Raw genomic sequence first — 21,713 nt, 5'->3', positions numbered from 1 at the left:
TGAAGTTCTTGATGATCCGATAAATGGTTGATTTAGGTGCAATCTTACTAGCAGCAATATCCTTGCCTGTGAAGCCCTTTTTGTGCAAAGCAATGATGATGGCACATGTTTCCTTGCAGGTAACCATTGTTAACAGAGGAGGAACAATGATTTCAAGCACCACCCTCCTTTTAAAGCTTCCAGTCTGTTATTCTAACTCAATCAGCATGACAGAGTGATCTCCAGCCTTGTCCTCGTCAACACTCTCACCTGTGTTAACGAGAGAATCACTGACATGATGGCAGCTGGTCCTTTTGTGGCAGGGCTGAAATGCAGTGGAAATGTTTTTGGGGGGATTAAGTTCATTTTCATGGCAAAGGGGGACTTTGCAATTAATTGCAATTCATCTGATCACTCTTCATGACATTCTGGAGTATATGCAAATTGTCATCATCAAAACTGAGGCAGCAGACTTTGTGAAAATTAGTATTTGTGTCATTCTCAAAACGTTTGACCACAACTGTACACTACCATAGGAAAGAGAGGCTGCCAAATAAAGACTACAAAAACCCAAACCATCTTTTCAACCCCCTTTAACACAGACACACAAACACACACACACACACACACACACACATCTCCTCCTCCCCTTCTCAACCCCCTTGAACACACACACACACAAACACACAAACACACACACACAGATGCTGACACAGAAACAAAGAGTCTAACTAACAACCCCTAACCCAACACCCTTGTTCAATCAACGCCCCATAAATGCCACACACACACCAGTGACCTCAGCTCCAACTATCAGAGTCGGTTTGACAAGCTGTGTTTACCCTGTCAGTGTAAATCTACAGTAACTCCAGTGGCGCCATGTTTCAGCCTGTGGCTCTGACAGAAGTGGTGAGCCGCGCCACCACTGAACAAGACATTTAAATCTCCAACACAACACCCCCACACACTCTCAAGAACACACACACAATATCTCTCTCTCTATTTGACAAACCTTGAATCTCTAGCTTTGTTATGGGCATACATATGCATATACACGCCGTGACACACATACACGTATACACTAGAGATGGGGACAAAAATAGATATAGGTACATATTCTTTTTGACGATATATCGTATCGTTTTGATAATATCGCAAAATTATTGTTGTGGTCATTTGCTGTACCTGCACCAAAACTCTTATTTTGAAATAGGTAGCCCATTTGTTTTCAGGACTTTTATTTCCATGACTGATAAAACTTGTTTTCTCATGGCCCTCGCTTGTCCCTCTGCAGCAGATGTCACGGATTCAGCCGAGGCTGCCCCTCCTCCTTGCTCGGGCAGGCTTCGGCGTTCGTCGTCACTGGAGTACTAGCTGCTACCGATCCATGTATCTATGTTCGACTTGTTCTGTCTTTATTGGTCACACCTGTTTCCCATTATGTAGTGATGTCTTCCCTATTTAACCCTCTGTCTCACACTGTGTGTTGTGTGTGTTTGTTCATGTTTCGGCTGTCGTTAGTGTGCGGGTTTGTTCCCTCCCTGTGTGGAGGTTGTTGTTCTTTATTTTACCATCGAGTAAAGTACATCTTCTGATTAGCTCTGTGTCCTGCGCTTGACTTCGCCTACCGCATTTCACTGACGCCCTGACAGAAACACACACCATCTACATGGAGTCAGCAGGTACAGCGATGCCAGCCGGATCGATGGAGGAACGTGTACAACAACAAGCGGCCATGATCCAGGCTCTCGGCACCGCCATGGAACGAGTGGTGAACACTATGGAGCGATGGGAGAGAGGAGGTCTTCCTATACCTCCTCCGATTACACCACCACCTACACCGATATCCATCGCTTCACCTTCTGGGTCCAGTGGGATTCGGCTCTCGCTCCCGAGGGCTTATGACGGTACAGCTGCCGGATGTCAGGGTTTTCTGCTCCAGGTAGAGCTCCACCTGGCAACCATCCACCCGGCTCCCTCGGGATACGAGAGCGTGTCCGCCCTCATCTCCTGTCTGTCCGGTAAAGCGCTGGGTGGGCCAAAGCCGAGTGGGGGGGAATAGACGCCGCAACTGTCAGCTATGCATAGTTTACCCGCCGCTTTAGGGCGGTATTCGATCATCCACCAGAGGGGAGAGCGGCGGGTGAGCGTCTATTCCACCTCAGACAGGGGAAGAGGAGCGCGCAGGAATTCGCACTGGACTTTCGGACTGGCTGCCAGCGCAGGATGGAATGAGAGGGCCCTCATCGACCACTACCGCTGTAGCTTGAGGGAGGATGTTCGTCGGGAATTGGCCTGCAGGGACACCAACCTAAACCTGGACCAACTGGTGGATATGTCGATTCGACTGGATAACCTGTTGGCTACCCGCGGACGTCCGGATCAGGGGCCGTCCATTCCATCCCCAAGCACCTCCGACCCTACCCCTATGGCGCTCGGAGGTGCTGCTATGAGGGAGACCGGTAGAGGGGCCGTCCCCTGCACCAACTGTGGCCGCAGAGGACACACTGCTGGTCGGTGCTGGGGAGGGCCTCCAAGGAGTCGAGGCAGTAGGCAGCACACTGATGAACCGTTTCAGGTGAGTAGGCACCCAACTCACCCAGAGCTCCCTGTTGCGCATATGTGTATGAATGTTGTGTTTCCCGAGTTTTCTTCTCATTCCCAGCATAAGGCGCTGGGAACTTTATTGATCGTCAGTTTACCCGTAAGTTAGGGATTCCTATTGTGCCATTCGATGTGCCCTTCCCTATCCATGCCCTAGATAGTCGCCCTTTAGGGTCAGGTCTGATTAGGGAGGTCACAGCGCCACTCAGGATGAAGACGCAGGAGGGGCATGAGGAAATAATTAGTCTATATCTGATTGATTCTCCTGCATTTCCCGTGGTGTTGGGGCTTCCCTGGTTAACTTATCATGACCCCACTATGTCATGGCAACAGAGGGCTCTCAAGGGATGGTCTAATCAGTGCTTGGGGAGGTGTGTAGGTGTTTCCGTAGGGGCAACTACGGTGGAAAGTCCGAACCAGGTTCCCACCAGGCACATTCCGCCTGAATATGCCGATTTGGCTCTCGCCTTCTGTAAAAAGAAGGCGACTCAATTACCACCCCATCGACAGGGGGATTTTGCGATAAACCTCCAGGTAGGCGCTGTGCTTCCCCCGAGTCACGTGTATCCTATGTCACAGGAAGAGACGGCGGCTATGGAAACATATGTCACTGAATCTCTGAGACAGGGATACATTCGGCCATCCACTTCCCCTGCGTCATCGAGTTTCTTTTTTGTGAAGAAGAAGGATGGTGGCTTATGCCCGTGCATTGACTACCGTGGTCTAAATCAGATCACAATAAAATACAGCTATCCATTACCTCTGATTGCGAGTATGACGGAGTCATTGCACGGGGCGCGCTTCTTCACTAAATTGGATCTCAGGAGCGCGTACAACCTGGTGCGTATCCGGGAGGGAGATGAGTGGAAGACAGCATTTAGTACCACCTCAGGGCACTATGAGTACCTCGTCATGCCATACGGTTTAATGAATGCTCCTTCAGTCTTCCAATCATTTGTGGACGAGATTTTTCGGGACTTGCATGGACAGGGTGTAGTGGTGTATATTGATGACATTCTAATGTACTCCGCTACACGAGCCGAGCATGTGTCCCTGGTGCGTTGAGTGCTTGGTAGACTGTTAGAGCATGACCTGTATACGAAGGCGGAGAAATGTCTGTTCTTCCAGGAGTCCATCTCCTTCCTGGGACATCGGTTGTCCGCGTCAGGGGTGGAGATGGAGATTGACTGCGTTTCTGCCGTGCGTAATTGGCAGACTCCCACCACGGTGAAGGAAGTGCAGCAGTTCTTGGGTTTTGCCAATTACTACCGGAGGGGGGTCCGGTGCGTCTGCAGTGGTCGGCTGAGGCGGACAGGGCGTTTAGACATCTGAAGGACCTGTTTACCTCGGCTCCGGTGCTGGCACATCCGGATCCCTCTTTGGCGTTCCAAGTTGAGGTGGATGCGTCCGAGGCTGGGATCGGCGCTGTGCTGTCTCAGCGCTCGGGTACGCCACCAAAACTCCGCCCCTGTGCTTTCTATTCTAAGAAGCTCAGTCCGGTGGAGCGCAATTATGACGTGGGGAACAGGGAGCTGTTGGCTGTGGTTCAGGCCCTGACGGTGTGGAGGCATTGGCTTGAGGGGGCTAAACACCCTTTTCTCATTCTGACTGACCATCGTAACCTTACCTGGAGTACATACGGGCAGCGAGGAGGCTGAACCCTCGCCAGGCAAGGTGGTCTATGTTTCTCTCCCGATTTGTATTTAAGCTCACCTATAGACCAGGGTCACAGAACGCTAAGGCAGACGCCCTGTCCCGACTATATGACACAGAGGAGAGGTCCATTGAGCCCACTCCCATACTCCCGGAGTCTTGTCTGGTGGCACCGGTGGTGTGGGAGGTTGATGCGGACATCGAGCGGGCGTTACGTACCGATCCTACTCCCCCACAGTGTCCAGAGGGTCGGAGGTACGTGCCGCTCGAGGTTCGCGATCGATTGATATATTGGGCTCACATGTCACCCTCCTTTGGTCATCCTGGTATTGGTCGGACAGTGCACTGCCTTAGTGGGAAGTATTGGTGGCCCACTTTAGCTAAGGACGTGAGGGTTTATGTTTCCTCTTGCTCGGTGTGTGCCCAGTGTAAGGCGCCTAGACACCTTCCCAGAGGGAAGTTACAACCCCTACCCGTTCCACCACGGTCGTGGTCTCACCTATCGGTGGATTTTGTCACGGACCTTCCCCCTTCCCAGGGGAACACGACGATCTTGGTCGTTGTGGATCGGTTTTCGAAGGCCTGCCATCTCATTCCTATGCCAGGTCTCCCTACTGCCCTACAAACTGCTGACGCCCTGTTCACACACGTTTTCCGGCACTACGGGGTGCCTGAGGATATAGTGTCTGATCGGGGTCCCCAGTTCACCTCTAGAGTCTGGAGGGCGTTTATGGAATGTCTGGGGGTCTCGATTAGCCTTACCTCAGGTTTTCACCCCGAGAGTAACGGGCAGGTGGAGAGAGTGAACCAGGATGTGGGTAGGTTTCTGAGGTCCTATTGCCAGGACCGGCAGGAGGAGTGGTCAGGATATATTCCCTGGGAAGAGATAGCCCAAAACTCACTCCGCCACTCCTCCACTAACCTTACGCCTTTCCAGTGTGTGCTAGGTTATCAGCCGGTCCTGGCACCTTGGCATCAGAGCCAGATCGAAGCCCCTGCGGTGGACGAATGGTTTCGGCGCTTGGAAGAAACCTGGAACGCTGCGCATGTCCATCTGCAGCGGGCTATCAGGCGGCAAAAGGCGAGCGCCGATCGCCACCGCAGTCAGGCTCCGGTGTATGCACCGGGAGATCGGGTCTGGCTCTCGACCCGAAATCTGCCCCTTCGCCTGCCCTGCCGGAAGCTGGGTCGGCGGTTTGTGGGGCCATTTAAAGTCCTGAGGAGATTGAACGAGGTATGCTATAGGTTACAACTGCCCATTAATTACCGCATTAACCCCTCGTTCCATGTGTCTCTCCTCAGGCCGGTGGTGGCTGGTCCACTTCAGGAGAATGAGATACGAGAGGCTCCTCCGCCCCCGTTGGACATCGAGGGGGCTCCGGCGTACTCAGTCCGTTCCATCTTGGATTCGAGGCATCGGATGAGGGGCCTGCAGTACCTCGTGGAGTGGGAGGGGTACGGTCCGGAGGAACGGTGCTGGGTCCCTAGGAGGGACATCCTAGATCCCTCCATGTTGAGGGACTTCCACCGGAGTCATCCGACTCGCCCTGCTCCGCGTCCTCCTGGCCGTCCCCGAGGCCGGGGTCGGCGCACTGCTGGAGCCGCGCGTCAATGGGGGGGGTACTGTCATGGAATCAGCTGAGGCTGCCCCTCCTCCTTGCTCGGGCAGGCTTCGGCGTTCGTTGTCCCCGGAGTACTAGCTGCCACCGATCTATGTTTCGGTGTTTGTCTAGTTTGTCCTGATTGTTTGCACCTGTTTCCCATTATGTTATATTGTATTCCCTTTATAAAACCCTGTCTCTCATTGGTTATTGTGTGTGATTGTTTTCCGTTAGGGCGGCAGTGCTGGTTGTATGCGTTATTTGTTCCTCCCTGTTTGGAGGTTTGTTTTGTACGTTCTTTACTGTGTTAAGTAAAGTACGTTCTGCCAGTAGTTCGGTGTCCTGCGCTTGACTTTGTTTCCCGCATACACGTCACCTTGACATAAACATACCTGAATTTGTCCAATAGAAACTCTCGTTTGCAACTGTTGGATTAATCAGCTAGATACAGGCAAGAGTGTGCAAGGCGGTATTGAATGTGTCACTGTCTGTCCATGTGTCACTGTCTATCACCTCAAATCTCAAGCCTTAAACCTATGGCTGTTGACTAAACAGCGCCGGAGAAGATGGCTGCCGTTTTACAGCCCTCTAACCAATTGTACTATTATGTGTGTTTTTCCTCGTTATTTGTAATTTATTTTGTACATAATGTTTCTGCCATCGTCTCTTATAACCAAAAAGAGCTTCTGGATATCAGGACAGCGATTACTCACCTCGTATTGGACGAAGATTTTTTCTTCAACGAGGCGGCCGCGAAGGATATCATACAGACACCCGACAAGGCCCAAATCCCCGTCATTCGCGTGAGGAAGAGACAGAGATATCGTGGACGTAGATCGGGGTGCCTTGTAAGGATCCGACGGCGAGAGAGTAAACTGCCTCTTCCATCAATCCTATTAGCCAACGATCATTTGAAAATAAATTGGATGACCTAAGATTACGGTTATCCTACCAACGGGACATTAAAAACTGTAATATCTTATGTTTCACCGAGTCGTGGCTGAACGACGACATGGATTTCATACAGCTAGCGGGCTATACGCTACATCAGCAGGATAGAACGGCTGACTCTGGGATAGGGGTGGCGGTCTGTGTATATTTGTAAACAACAGCTGGTGCACAAAATCAAATACTAAGGAAGTCTCGAGGTTTTGCTCGCCTGAGGTAGAGTATCTTATGATAAGCTGTAGACCACACTATTTACCAAGAGAGTTTTCATCTATATTTTTCATAGCTGTCTATTTACCACCACAAACCAATGCTGGCATTAAGATTGCACTGAATGAGTTGTACAAGGCCATAAATCAACAGGAAAACGCTCATCCAGATGCAGCGCTCCTAGTGGCCGGGGACTTTAATGTAGGGAAACTGAAATCCGTTCTACCTAATTTCTACCAGCATGTTAAATGTGCAACCAGATGAAAAAAAACTCTAGACCACCTTTACTCCACACACAGAGACGCATACAAAGCTCTCCCTCGCCCTCCATTTGGCAAATCTGACCATAACTCTATCCTCCTGATTCCTGCTTATAAGCAAAAACTAAAGCAGGAAGCACCAGTGACTCGGTTAATAAAAAAGTGGTCAGATGACGCAGATGCTAAGCTACAGGACTGTTTTGCTAGCACAGACTGGAACATGTTCCGGGATTCTTCAGACAGCATTGAGGAGTACACCACATCAGTCACTGGCTTCATCAATAAGTGCATCGATGATGTCGTCCCCACAGTGACCGTACGTACATACCCCAACCAGAAGCCATGGATTACAGGAAACATCCGCACTGAGCTAAAGGGTAGAGCTGCCGCTTTCAAGGAACGGGACTCTAACCCGGACGCTTATAAGAAATCCCGCTATGACCTCTGACGAACCATCAAACAGGCAAAGAGTCAATACAGGACTAAGATTGAATCGTACTACACTGGCTCTGACGCTCGTCGGATGTGGCAGGGCTTGAAAACGATTACAGACTACAAAGGGAAGCACAGCCGCGAGCTGCCCAGTGACACAAGCCTACCAGACGAGCTAAACCACTTCTATGCTCGCTTCGAGGCAAGCAACACTGAAGCATGCATGAGAGCACCAGCTGTTCCGGATGACTATGTGATCACACTCTCCGTAGCCGATGTGAGTAAGACTTTTAAGCAGGTCAACATTCACAAGGCTGCAGGGCCAGACGGATTACCAGGACGTGTACTCCGAGCATGTGCTGACCAACTGGCAAGTGTCTTCACTGACATTTTCAACATGTCCCTGACTGAGTCTGTAATACCAACATGTTTCAAGCAGACCACCATAGTCCCCGTGCCCAAGGACTCTAAGATAACCTGCCTAAATGACTACTGACCCGTAGCACTGACGTCTGTAGCCATGAAGTGCTTTGAAAGGCTGGTCATGGCTCACATCAACAGCATTATCCCAGAAACCCTAGACCCACTCCAATTTTCATACCGCCCCAACAGATCCACAGATGATGCAATCTCTATTGCACTCCACACTGCCCTTTCCCACCTGGACAAGAGGAACACCTACGTGAGAATGCTATTCATTGACTACAGCTCAGCATTCAACACCATAGTGCCCTCTAAGCTCATCACTAAGCTAAGGATCCTGGGACTAAACACCTCCCTCTGCAACTGGATCCTGGACTTCCTGACGGGCCGCCCCCAGGTGGTAAGGGTAGGTAACAACACATCTGCTACACTGACCCTCAATACGGGGGCCCCTTAGGGGTGCGTGCTCAGTCCCCTCCTGTACTCTCTGTTCACCCATGACTGCATGGCCAGGCACGACTCCAACACCATCATTAAGTTTGCTGACGACACAACAGTGGTAGGCCTGATCACCGACAACGATGAGACAGCCTATAGGGAGGAGGTCAGAGACCTGGCCGTGTGGTGCCAGGACAACAACCTCTCCCTCAACGTGACCAAGACAAAGGAGATGATTGTGGACTACAGGAAAAAAAAGAGGACTGAGCACGCCCCCATTCTCATCGACGGGGCTGTAGTGGAACAGGTTGAGAGCTTCAAGTTCCTTGGTGTCCACATCACCAATGAACTATCATGGTCCAAACACACCAAGACAGTCGTGAAGAGGGCACGACAAAGCCTATTCCCCCTCAGGAGACTGAAAAGATTTGGCATGGGTCCTCAGATCCTCGAAAAATTCTACAGCTGCACCATCGAGAGCATCCTGACTGGTTGCATCACCGCCTGGTATGGCAACTGCTTGGCCTCCGACCGCAAGGCACTACAGAGGGTAGTGCGTACGGCCCAGTACATCACTGGGGCCAAGCTTCCTGCCATCCAGGACCTCTATACCAGGCGGTGTAAGAGGAAGGCCCTCAAAATTGTCAAAGACTCCAGCCACCCTAGTCATAGACTGTTCTCTCTGCTACCGCACGGCAAGCGGTACCGGAGTGCCAAGTCTAGGTCCAAAAGACTTCTCAACAGCTTCTACCCCCAAGCCATAAGACTCCTGAACAGCTAATCATGGCTACCCGGACTATTTGCACTGCCCCCCCACCCCATCCTTTTTACGCTGCTGCTACTCTGTTAATGATTTATGCATAGTCACTTTAACTCTACCCACATGTACATATTACCTCAACTACCTCAACTAGCCGGTGCCCCCACACATTGACTCTGCACCAGTACCCCCCTGTATATATAGCCTCCCTACTGTTACTTTATTTTACTTCTGCTCTTTTTTTTCTCAACACTTTTTTTGTTGTTGTTTTATTTTAAAAAATAAATGCACTGTTGGTTAAGGGCTGTAAGTAAGCATTTCACTGTAGTGTCTGCACCTGTTGTATTCGGCGCATGTGACCAATACAATTTGATTTGATTTGATTTGAATGACAGTCATCCAATATGCTGTAATACTCCCGAGTGGTGCAGCGGTCTAAGGCACTGCGGTGCCATATTGGATGACTGTCATTCATATTCCATTCACCCAGTTCAATGTAACAGCGATAGGTTTAGGCTACTACATGATACTCAAATTTTCCCTATACCCATCATGAGGTTGCTACAACCTAGCCTATGAATGAAAGTTTACAACGTAGGTGTACTGTATCTAATTTTTCCAACAGTCAGGTCAAGGCATTTAATATTTGGTGGACAAGAACAAACTATGCATTCATGAGAATAAAAAATATACACTTGGTGCAAAGAAAACTCTCAATAAATAAAGAAATATAAGGGGGGGTCAGAACTGTGGATAAGTAACATAATAGAAAGTACACATCCACACTGAGGTTTTCAAACACCTGTACTGTGTTAGTCTTATGACTCAGGTTCTCAGGTCCAGAATAATTCCAGCCACTGTTAACAGGCAGGTTTGGGTTCTGACCCAATAAGGATTTGGAACCATTGAGGTCCAGTATGTCTCACTTCAGCTCCAGGTACTGGGGTAAGACATTGTTCCAGAACTGTTGGGATTCTTGGGTACTGTTGGCCTGTTTTCCCCCTGTGGTCCTCTGCTTGGTACGGGCCGCTGGTTTGGGTTTCTCCCTCTGGGTATCTTCCTTCCCTTTCCTGCTGGGGGGAGCTGCTTTAGGTGGTACGCTCTTTGAGCCTTTCTTTTTCCCTTTTGCAGATTTTATCGCTTCCTCTTCTTCTTCTTCCTCCTCCTCTTCTCCTTCTTTAATATCTTTCTCTTCTTTTTCTTCCTCCTCTTCTTCTTCTCCTTCCTCTTCACCTTCCTCCTCTCCCGCTCCTGTTTCCTCCTCCTCCATCTCCCCTTTCTGTTCCCCTGCACCCTCTTCTTCTACTTCACCATCACTTTCTTTCTTTTCATCTCCCTTCTCCTCCCCCTCTTCTCCACCCTCCTCTCCCTCTGTGTCTTTTCCCTCCACTTCCTCTCTATCTTTTTCTTCTTCCTCCTCTTGCCTCTCCCTTTCCTCTTCTTGTTTATTTGCTTCCTCCTCTCTCTCTTCATCCACTTCTATTTCCTCTTTCTCATCTTCCTGTTTTTCACCATCTTCCTCTCCTTCTCTATCCCCCTCTCCTTCCTTCTCTCCATCATCATCTCCTTTCTCCTCTTCACCCTCCTCCTCCCCTTCACCCTCCTCCTGCCCTTCACCCTCCTCTTCCCCTTCACCCTCCTCCTCCCCTTCACCCTCCTCTTCCCCTTCACCCTCCTCTTCCCCTTCACCCTCCTCTTCCCCTTCACCCTCCTCCTCCCCTTCACCCTCCTCTTCCCCTTCACCCTCCTCTTCCCCTTCACCCTCCTCTTCCCCTTCACCCTCCTCCTCCCCTTCACCCTCCTCTTCCCCTTCACCCTCCTCCTCCCCTTCACTCTCCTCTTCCCCTTCACCCTCCTCTTCCCCTTCACCCTCCTCCTCCTCCCCTTCACCCTCTTCCTCCCCTTCTCCTTTCTCATCTTCTTCTCCCTCCTCTTCTTCATCCTCTTCCTCACTTTTTTCATCTTCAAGTTCTTCCTCTCCACTAGCCTCTTCCTCCTCTGTCTCATCATCCTCTCCTCCCTCCTCACCCTCTTCGACTTCACCGTCCTCTTCCCCTTCCTTTTCATCCTCTTCTTCCTCACCCTCAACTGCTTCCTCTTCCTCCTCTCCTACATTGTCCTCACCTTCTCCACTTTCTGCATCCTTTCCCTCATCGTCATCCTCTTCTCCTTCCTCCACCTCACTTACACCTGCTTCCTCCTCCTCTTCTTCACTTTCACTACCTTCCTTATCCTCTCCCTCTCCTTCCTCCTCTGTTCCACTCTCTCCCTCTCCTTCCTCCTCTCCTGACTCAGTAGCTTTACTTTCTTCACTCTCTGCTTCTTCTGCTTGCTCATCTTCCTCCTCTTCTGCTGATCCCTCACTCTTGCTCTCAGCCTCACTTCCTGATTCATCAACACCCTCCTCCTTTTCATCCTCACTCTCATTGCTCTCCTCCTTTTCATCCTCACTCTCATTGCTCTCCTCCTTTTCCTCTTTGTTTTCATCCTCACTCTCTTCATCACTGCACTCTTCTTCACTCTTATCCTCCTCTTCCCCCTCTCTACTTGTCCCAGAACCACTCTCTCCTTCCTCGCCTTCCGCATCACTCTCTTCACTCTTCTCCTCCCCCTCCTCCTCTAGACTTGCCTCAGAATCACTCTCTTTGCTCTCCTCCCCCTCTACTGTCCCCTCAGAATCACTCTCTTTGCTCTCCTCCCCCTCTCCTGTCCCCTCAGAATCACTCTCTTTGCTCTCCTCCCCCTCTACTGTCCCCTCAGAATCACTCTCTTTGCTCTCCTCCCCCTCTACTGTCCCCTCAGAATCACTCTCTTTGCTCTCCTCCCCCTCTACTGTCCCCTCAGAATCACTCTCTTTGCTCTCCTCCCCCTCTCCTGTCCCCTCAGAATCACTCTCTTTGCTCTCCTCCCCCTCTACTGTCCCCTCAGAATCACTCTCTTTGCTCTCCTCCCCCTCTACTGTCCCCTCAGAATCACTCTCTTTGCTCTCCTCCCCCTCAGAATCACTCTCTTTGCTCTCCTCCCCCTCTCCTGTCCCCACAGTATCACTCTCTTTGCTCTCCTCCCCCTCTACTGTCCCCTCAGAATCACTCTCTTTGCTCTCCTCCCCCTCTCCTGTCCCCACAGTATCACTGTCTTCTGCTTCTCCACCTTCATTCTCTTCACTGCTCTCTTCCAGACCCTTACTACTCCTGTCATCCTCATCCCCCTCTTCTTTTCCCTCTTGTTGGGTGCTCTCCATGTCTGTCCCATCCCCCTCTCCATGTCTCTTTGTGGAATCTTCAGCTTCATCATCCTCAACCTCTGACCTTTGACCTCTACTAGTGTTCTCATCGTCATCAACCTCGGCCTGACCTCCTGACCTGTCACTAGCAGCATCTGTGGTGTCTGGGTTCTTCTCAGAACTCCTGCTCCCTGCTTCCTGATCAGAATACCCGAGAACGCTGATGCGGACGGCGGTCCTCTTGCTTTGCGCTACTGCACTGGGATCTGATGTTGAAGAGAAGGATGAGGAGGAGGAGGAGGAAGGCTGGGTGATGGCGCTCTGTTTGGTGAACCTCTCTACCCGGCTGGACCGTCGAGGAGGGATAGAGGTGGCTGTGTCACTCTCCGACTGAAACCCCCTCACACTTGTCACTGCCTCACTCAGGACCCCCATGGTTACGCCCGCCATCCCCACGGCTGGAAGGAGAGAGGCTGCATCACTGAGAAATCCTCCCCAGCCAGGCTCCCCCTCCTGGGATTCACCAATGGTATCTTCCCCCCGGACCGCCACTCTATCCTTGACCTGAGAGACAACCAGTGGCTCTCTAAGCTCAGACTTCGCTGACTTCTTATCCCGAGCATTTTGAGGCATTGCATCTGATAATGACAGTGATGCAGATGGTAATTCGGCCTTTGAGGTAGGTTCTACTAAGATTGGTTGGCTGGAAACCCCTGTTGGCTTGCTTTTCATTTTCACCGAGGTTCCCTTCAACTTAGTCAGTTTAGCTTTAACCTCTTCAGGTTTAGTCACACTTTTTGTTTCTGTGACTTTGCCTTTATCTTTAACAGTCACTTTGTTCCCCTCTGTTGTCCCTGACTCTTTGAGAGTAATAGACTCTTCCGTCTTTTGTTCATTCACCTCTTTTGCCTTCCTTTTTCCCTTTATTCGAGTGCTTTTACCTTCAGATGGTTTGTTCTTATCTACAATCTCCTTAGGAATCCTCTTTACATTCAAAGGAGTGCTTTCAGCCACAGTTTTAATTGGAATTGGCTCCTTTTCCACTGGTTTACCTTTAACTTTGACTTGAGAGGATTTGACCTCTTGAATGTTACTTTTCACAGGGTTGGACTTGACCTCTAATTGTTTACCTTTAACTTTGACTGGAGCGGACTTGACCCCTTGAAGTGGTTTATTTTGAACTTCAATAGTTTTAGTATCTTCCTCTGCAATTTTGGATTTCTTGTCTTTGGACTCCAAACTTTTAGTTTTGATGGGAGTGCTGGTCGCCTCGGACTCCTTACCTTTGACCTTTACAGGGCCTTTACCGTTCATCTCTGTACCTTTATTCACCTCAGACAGCTTGCTTTGATCATGCTTTGGAGTGCTGGGTTTAGACATCGATATCTGGATCTGACTGTGTTTAGGAGTGCTAGGTTTCGATACAGATAACTTGCTTTGTTTCATTGCAGGTATACTTAGCTTAGACCCTGCTTTACCTGTGCTTTGAGGATTGCTCTCTAGTTTACTGGTGTTCACTTTAAGGCCAGCCTTTTCTGTTGTTAAAGTGATGTTCTCCTTGCCCCTGGCTGGGGTTTGGGAGGTCTGAGGGGTCTTTAGTGGTTTGGGGCTCTTTGTGGGCATGGCCTCTGCCTTTAACGAACTGGAACCTCTCAGAAACTCGGTGGGAAGGGCCTTATAGGAAGGTAGCTCCGCCTTCCTGTTGGTCAGGGTTCGTTTAACCTCCCTCTCTGCCTCCTTCACAGCTCTCCTCAGAGCCCGACCCTTTTTATGTCCCTGGAGAGATGAGAAAGAGAGAAGGAGACAGAGAGAGAGAGAGACAGAGAGCGAGAGAGAGAGAGAAAAAGAGAGGAGGCAGATAGAGAGAGAGAAGGAGAAAGAGAGTGAGAGAGAGAAAGAAGGAGGCAGATAGAGAGAGAGAGAGGAGACAGAGAGTGAGAGAGAGAAAGAGGAGGAGGCAGATAGAGAGAGAGAGGAGACAGAGTGAGCGAGAGAAAGAGAAGGAGGCAGATAGAGAGAGAGAGAGAATATTCAGAGTAGAGGAAGAAAGAGAGGATTTGAAACAGTAAAGTGTAAAGCAGAATAAAGGAGCCAAATGTAGAGTGAAAGAAAGAAGAAAAGAAGAAAGGAAGACAGACATGTAGACGCCAGTCCTTCCTTCCTGTCCCTTACAGTAAATACAGTAACATACCTTATCCTTCTGCCCTGCCAATGTAGTCCCAGTCTCATCGCCAGAATCTCCTCTCGATAGTGATGCCTGCCTCAAAAAGAACGGGACACAAGTCTCACAACCAAACTCAACATCTCATTTAACTATGTTGAGATACGTTAATAACCTACATACAAGCTCTTACGTGAAACAACTATAAAGGGTTATAACACAAAAGCCAGAACCTTCCTTCCATCAGCAACGTAAACAAAGTGTGCGTAGTCAGCTTTCCTGCAGTCAAACATAAGAACTGCATAACAGAATAAAAAGCAGAGGCTGGTAGGAAGAACTACGACACGTGGCGATGAAATCCGTCAATTTTTTCCTCTATCCCTGCTGGAAATAAATGATAATCCAAGTTAATGAGAGGTTATTGAGGTGTGATGCAAAAGCGGACCGATTCGCTCATTGCCATGGCAACCTTTATTAGAAGCCTTGCCATTCAGCCCATTAACACATCCACCTTCATCATCGCGTGCCAAACTCCTCACGTATTACACCTCAGAGGCTCTCTATGGAATAGATGAAACACGTATGCACTACGGAGCCAGGAAGTGCTGTGTGTGTATGTTGATGGGAAGGATGGCGGCAGGGACAGGGGTTAAGCTGAAACCCATTTGTTTATTGGCATCTGTAGCACTGAAGCTGCAACAGGAGATTTATTACATGTTTCCTTGGAAAAGCAAATGAGCGAGACAGACGCAGAGACAGATGGAGAGACCCCAAACCAAGCGCAATTAAAATGAATGGTTTCAGATTTCACCCCCAGTGTTCCACCAAATGGAAAATGCCCCCCTATGCCTAATCTCACACACTCCCTGTTCACCCACGACTGCCTGGCCAAGCACGACTCCAACACCATCATTAAGTTTGCTGATGACACAACGGTGGCAGGCCTGATCACCGACAACGATGAGACAGCCTATAGGGAAGAGGTCAGAGACCTGGCAGTGTGGTGCCAGGACAACAACCTCTCCTTCAACGTGAGTAAGACAAAGGAGATGATCGTGGACCACATGAAAAGGAGGGCCGAACACGCTCCCATTCACATCGACGGGGCTGTAGTGGAGCGGGTTGAGAGTTTCAAGTTCCTTGGTGTCCACATCACCAACAAACTATCATGGTCCAAACACACCAAGACAGTCATGAAGAGGGCACGACAACGCCTTTTCCCCCTCAGGAGACTGAAAAGATTTGGGACGGGTCCCCAGATCCTCAAAGAGTTCTACAGCTGCACTATCGAGAGCATCCTGACCGGTTGCATCACCGCCTGGTATGGCAACTGCTCTGCATCTGACCGTAAGGCACTACAGATGGTAGTGCGTACAGCCCAGAACATCACTGATCACTAGGGCCAAGCTTCCTGCCATCCAGGACCTATATACTAGGCGGTGTCAGACGAAGGCCCAAAAAATGGTCAAAGACGCAAGCGGTCCTGGAGCGCCAAGTCTAGGTCCAAAAGGATCCTTAACAGCTACTCGCTGTTTATTATCTATGCATAGTCACTCTACCCTTACCTACATGTACAAATTACCTCAACTAACCTGTACCCCTGCACATTGACTCGGTACCGGTACCCCCTGTATATAGCCTCATTATTGGTATTTTATTGTGTTACTTTTTATTTTTTGCTTGAGTTTATTTGGTAAATAATTTCTTAACTCCATTTCTTGAACTGCATAGTTGGTTAAGGGCTTGTAAATAAGCATTTCACGGTAAGGTCTACACCTGTTGTATTCGGTGCATGTGACAAATAAATTGTGATTTGATTTGAATAAGCACGAATCCGGAATCCTCCAACCAAGATTTCTAGAAAACCTGATATTTTAGGGAAAGTTACTGTAACTTTACAGCCCTTGACCAAAGTAATGAGCCTTTATGATCCCAGGCCAAAGACATGGAGCTCACATACCTCAGACCATAGCAAGACAGCAAACAAACCTACACATAACACATACAGTGCCTTCAGAAATTATTCACACCCCTCGACTTCTTCCACATTTTGTTGTGTTACAGCCTGAATTTAAAATTGATGAAATTGAGATGTTGTGTCACTAGCCTTCACACAATATCTCATAGTGTCAAAGTGGAATTATGTTTTTAGAAATGTTGACAAATGTATTAAAAATGAAAAGCTGAAATGTCTTGAGACAATAACTATTCAACCCCTTTGTTATGGCAAGCCTAAATAAGTTCAGGAGTAAAAATGTGTTTAACAAGTCACATAATAAGTTGCATGGACTCTGTGTGCCATAACAGTATTTAACATGATCTTTGAATGACTACCTCATCTCTGTACCCCACACATACGATTATCTGTCACGTCTACTCCCGCTCCACCGCTCCAGCGCTCAACGTTGCCGGTTTACTAACCACCGGTCCTGGCAACCCATCATTACGCACACCTGGCAACCTTCATCACGCACACCTGCGCTTCATCATTAGGCACACCTGGACTTCTCACTTCCCTGATTACTTCCCCTTTATTTAGCCCTCTGTGTTCATCAGTCCTTAGGTGTTATTGATTGTCTCTCACCTTCTGCACCTGCTTTCTGACTCCTGGCCTATACGTAACATTATCTGTAAGGTCCCTCAGTCGAGCACTGAATTTCAAACACAGCAAAGACCAGGGAGGTTTTCCAATGCCTCGCTAAGGGCACTGATTGGTAGATTGAATATTCCTTTGAACATGGTGAAGTTATTAATTACATTTTGGATGGTGTATCAATACACCCAGTCACTATAAAGATACAGGCGTCCTTCCTAACTCTGTTGCCGGAGAGGAAGGAAACCGCTCATGGATTTCACCATCAGGCCAATGGTGACTTTAAAACAGTTACAGAGTTTAATGGCTGTGATAGGAGAAAACTGAGGATGGATCAACAACATTGTAGTTACTCCACAATACCAACCTAAATGACCGAGTGAAAGGAAGGAAGCCTGTACAGAATAAAAATATTCCAAAACATGCATCCTGTTTGCAATAAGGCACTAATGTAAAACTGCAAAAAATGTGGCAAACAAATTAACTTTATGTTCTGAATACAAAGCGTTATGTTTTGGGCAAATCCAACAACACATCACTGAGTACCACTCTTCATATTTTCAAGCATGGTGTCTGTATCATGTTATGGGTATCCTTGTCATCGGCAAGGACTAGGGAGTTCTTTAGGATAAAAAGTAACGGAATAGAGCTAAGCACAGGCAAAATCCTAGAGGAAAACCTAGTTCAGTCTGCTTTCCAACAGACACTGGGAGACACATTCACCTTTCAGCAGGTCAATAACCTAAAACACAAGGCCAAATATACACTGGAATTGCTTACCAAGATGACATTGAATGTTCCTGAGTGGCCTAGTTACAGTTTTGACTTAAATCGGCTTGAAAATCTATGGCAAGACTTCAAAATGTCTGTCTAGCAATGATCAATAACCAACTTGACAGAGCTTGAAGAATTTTTCAAAGAATATTGTGCAAATATTGTACAATCCAGGTGTGCAACGCTCTTAGAGACTTACCCAGAAAGACTCACAGCTGTAATCACTGCCAAAGGTGATTCTAACATGTATTGACTCAGGGGTATAAATACTGATGTAAATGAGATATTTCTGTATTTAATTTTCAAAAAATTTGCTAAAAGTTCTGAAAACATGTTTTCAGTTTGTCATTATGGGGTATTGTGTGTAGATGGGTGAGAAAAAAATATATTTAATCCATTTTGAATTCAGGCTGTAACACAACAAAATGTGTAATAAGTCAAGGGGTATGACTACATTCTGAAGGCACAGTAGTACACATAATATTTTATAATAAAGCCACTGTACTCACCAGGTTTAACAACGTGTCCTTTTCATCCTCCATATTCTCAATGAGCATCAGGCTGTCAGGGGCTTCTGTCACTGTGTCCTCGGTCCTCTCTGTAAAACACACAGAGAACATGGCTGCACTGGGATAGGTCATAGAATAGTTTTGCGAAAAGGAAAGATAGCATTGTAGGATTCAGCTAATATACCTGTCTGTGGTGGGGTGGGACTCCGAGAAGGGCTGGGGTGCCACTTAGACAGCGTTTTGGGGGATTGGTTGTCATCTGTGGGCTTTTTAAAGGGGGTTTTAGGGGTCAGTGTGGGGGCGGGGATGAGTTTAGGCATGGATTTGAAGGACCGTGAGGGGCTAATGGGTTCTTTAGACGTGGATTTTTGTGATTTTGACGGGGTGGGCTTCTTCTTAGGGCTGGACTTGGAGGAGAGTGAAGGGCTGGGAGGGTCTGGGAATGTGAATTTGGGTGACCGTGATGGTGTTAAAGGGGGTTTGCCTCTGGGTTTGAGTGACCGAGAGGGACTGGGGGCGTTGTTTGAGGAGGGATTGGAGGACAGTGAGGAGGTGGAGGGGTCTTTAGATGGTGTTCTGGAGATGCGGATGTTTCTTGACACGGGAAGGGAGGTGTTGAAGAAGCCAGACATCAGAGGAGGAAGGTTACGGAACATCTGGCCAAACTGATCGGGAGAACACTCCTGAAACTCACCACACAGAAAAGTTGAAAAAATATATAAACGGAACATGCAACAATTTCAACGATTTTACTGAGTTACAGTTCGTATAAGGAAATCAGTCAATTGAAATAAATGTATTAGGGCCTAATCTATAGATTTCACATGACTTGGCAGGTGCGCAGCCATGGGTGGGCCTGGGAGGGCATAGGCCCACCCACTTAGGAGCCAGGCACACCCACTGGGGAGCCAGGCCCAGCCAATCAGAATTAGTTTTTCCCCACAAAAGGGCTTTATTACAGACAGAAATACTCCTCAGTTTCATCAGCTGTCTGGGTGGCTGGTCTCAGAGGATCCAGCAGGTGAAGAAGCCAGATGTGGAGGTCCTGGGCTGGCGTGGTTACACGTGGTCTGCGGTTGTGAGGCCGGTTGGATGTACTGCCAAAGTCTCTAAAACGACGTAGGAGGTGGCTTATGGTAGAGAAATGAACATTCAATTCTCTGGCAATAGCTCTGGTGGACATTCCTGCATTCAGCATGCCAATTCCACGCTCCCTCAAAACTAGAGACATCTGTGGCATTGTGTTGTGTGACAAAACTGCACATTTTAGTGGCTTTTTATTGTCTCCAGCACAAGGTGCAACTGTGTAATGATCATGCTGTTAATCAGCTTCTTGATATGCCACACCTGTCAGGTGGATGGATTATCTTGGCAAAGGAGAAATGCTCACTAACAGGGATGTAGATACATTTGTGCACAAAATGTGAGAGAAATAAGCTTTTAGTGCGCATGGAACATTTCTGGGATCTTTTATTTCAGCTCATGAAACGTTACCAATACTTTACATGTTGCGTTTATATTTTTGTTCAGTACTAAATAATGGCTACATAAGGGCTCAGTTGCTCTCTCAGGCCATATTAGTCCTAAAGAGTAGTGATTGAGACTGGTACACATAAAGTAGGCAACTGCACATGACCATTACCAGAGAGGAAGAGGCGAAGCGAGAGGCTCCACTCCAGTCAAAATCTGTCCACGCGAGAATACAGCAATAAGCAAACCAAGTGGGGATTTTCCGTATGGAGGCCTAAGAGAACGTGTCAGATTTGGTCAACAAAAAAATGTGATTGTTAATTTGCTAAGTGAGGCTTATCTGATCGAATAGAAGTTTCGTAATGTTTAGGTTGTTACGAATGTACTTTTATAAGTGGCCGAACATGGCATCTCGGCAACTTTGAGAAAAATGATTTTATATCGGAGTTGTAGCCTCTCATTGGCTAGAATGTTCCCTCCTGATCTCGCCTCCTCCCGCCTGCCTTTCCGCATATCTGCCCTCTCATTGGCTAGAATGTTCCCTCCTGATCTCGCCTCCTCCCGCCTGCCTTTCCGCCTTTGCGACAACGTCTTCCATTGCTGGGTGTAGACCATCTCATCATTATATACAGTATCTCTGCAGAAATGTGAGGCAACATTGCTCCCTAGTGAAGGCAACCAAACACCACAACTCTGTCACTCCTTGTAAGCAACACTCCGGTTGTCCTTTCTGGAACTTTCTGATGTTTTGGCTCAGTGCTCACCCTCTCCCTGCGGCGGGCCCTAGCAGACAGGGTCCAGAGAGGAGGTGCGGTCGGTGGGGTGGGCATCAGAAGGGAGGGATCCATCAAGAGCAGCTCAGTGTAGGTCTCCAGAGCTTCCAGAATGGTCTCTGTGACATCATCCTCCTCTATCACCACATCCTCAACCTCAGGGGGTCTGGGCATAGCCAACACGAGCATGTGAGAGCTGCCACCTGCCACCTGAACACACATGCACAGTATTAGCACATGCACAAACACACACACACACACACACACACACACACACACACACACACACACACACACACACACACACACACAACAGACACTCACACACAACTTGACTCACTGACTGGACGCTGTATTTGAGGAATCGTGGGCACAGTGTTGGTCTGAACTGGTTGGTGAAGTTCTCTTCCCCCAGTCCTAGTTTACCATGGCGACCGTCCCCAAAGGTGTACAGAATCCCACTGTCTGGAGGGAGAGACATGGGGTCTCAATGGAACATGCTCAGGTTTCAAATGTCTGAATGACAACTTCTATTCAACAGTGTATACTTAGTAGAATAGATTAGAGTAGAATAGAAGCTTGCCTGTTATCACAGCGGTGTGATTCTCTCCACAGGTTACGTGACTGACTCTGCCATTCCGGAAGTGGTCCAGTGCTTTGGGCAGAGGTGCTTCGAACAGGAAGGTCCCGTGGCCCAGCTGCCCATGCTGACCCCGCCCAAATGTGTACACATCCTCCTCTGGAACACGGAGAGGAAGAGGAAGAGGAAGAGAGAGAGAGAGAGAGAGAGAGAGAGAGAGAGAGAGAAGAGAGAGAGAGAGAGAGAGAGACGAGAGAGAGAGAGAGAGAGGAGAGAGGAGTGTGAGAGGGAGAGAGGAGAGAGAGAGAGAGAGAGAGAGAGA

At 48.5% G+C, this 21,713-nt stretch overlaps 1 protein-coding gene across 1 annotated transcript in view; it reads right to left on the bottom strand.

Annotated features, from left to right (window-relative positions):
* LOC311143832 (uncharacterized protein) overlaps positions 1-21,713 on the bottom strand; it is a 51,921-nt gene that overhangs the window by 28,166 nt on the left and 2,042 nt on the right. The window contains 7 exon segments of the mRNA XM_084179714.1: positions 11,613-14,307; positions 14,723-14,788; positions 18,569-18,657; positions 18,753-19,251; positions 20,803-21,021; positions 21,152-21,276; positions 21,395-21,550. Of these exon segments, the coding sequence (XP_084035840.1) occupies positions 11,613-14,307; positions 14,723-14,788; positions 18,569-18,657; positions 18,753-19,251; positions 20,803-21,021; positions 21,152-21,276; positions 21,395-21,550 (3,849 nt within the window).

The sequence above is a fragment of the Coregonus lavaretus genome (genome assembly GCF_964263955.1).
Source record: "Coregonus lavaretus genome assembly, chromosome: 16".
Classification (NCBI taxonomy): domain Eukaryota; kingdom Metazoa; phylum Chordata; class Actinopteri; order Salmoniformes; family Salmonidae; genus Coregonus; species Coregonus lavaretus.
This window is presented reverse-complemented; position numbering and strand designations above follow the sequence as displayed.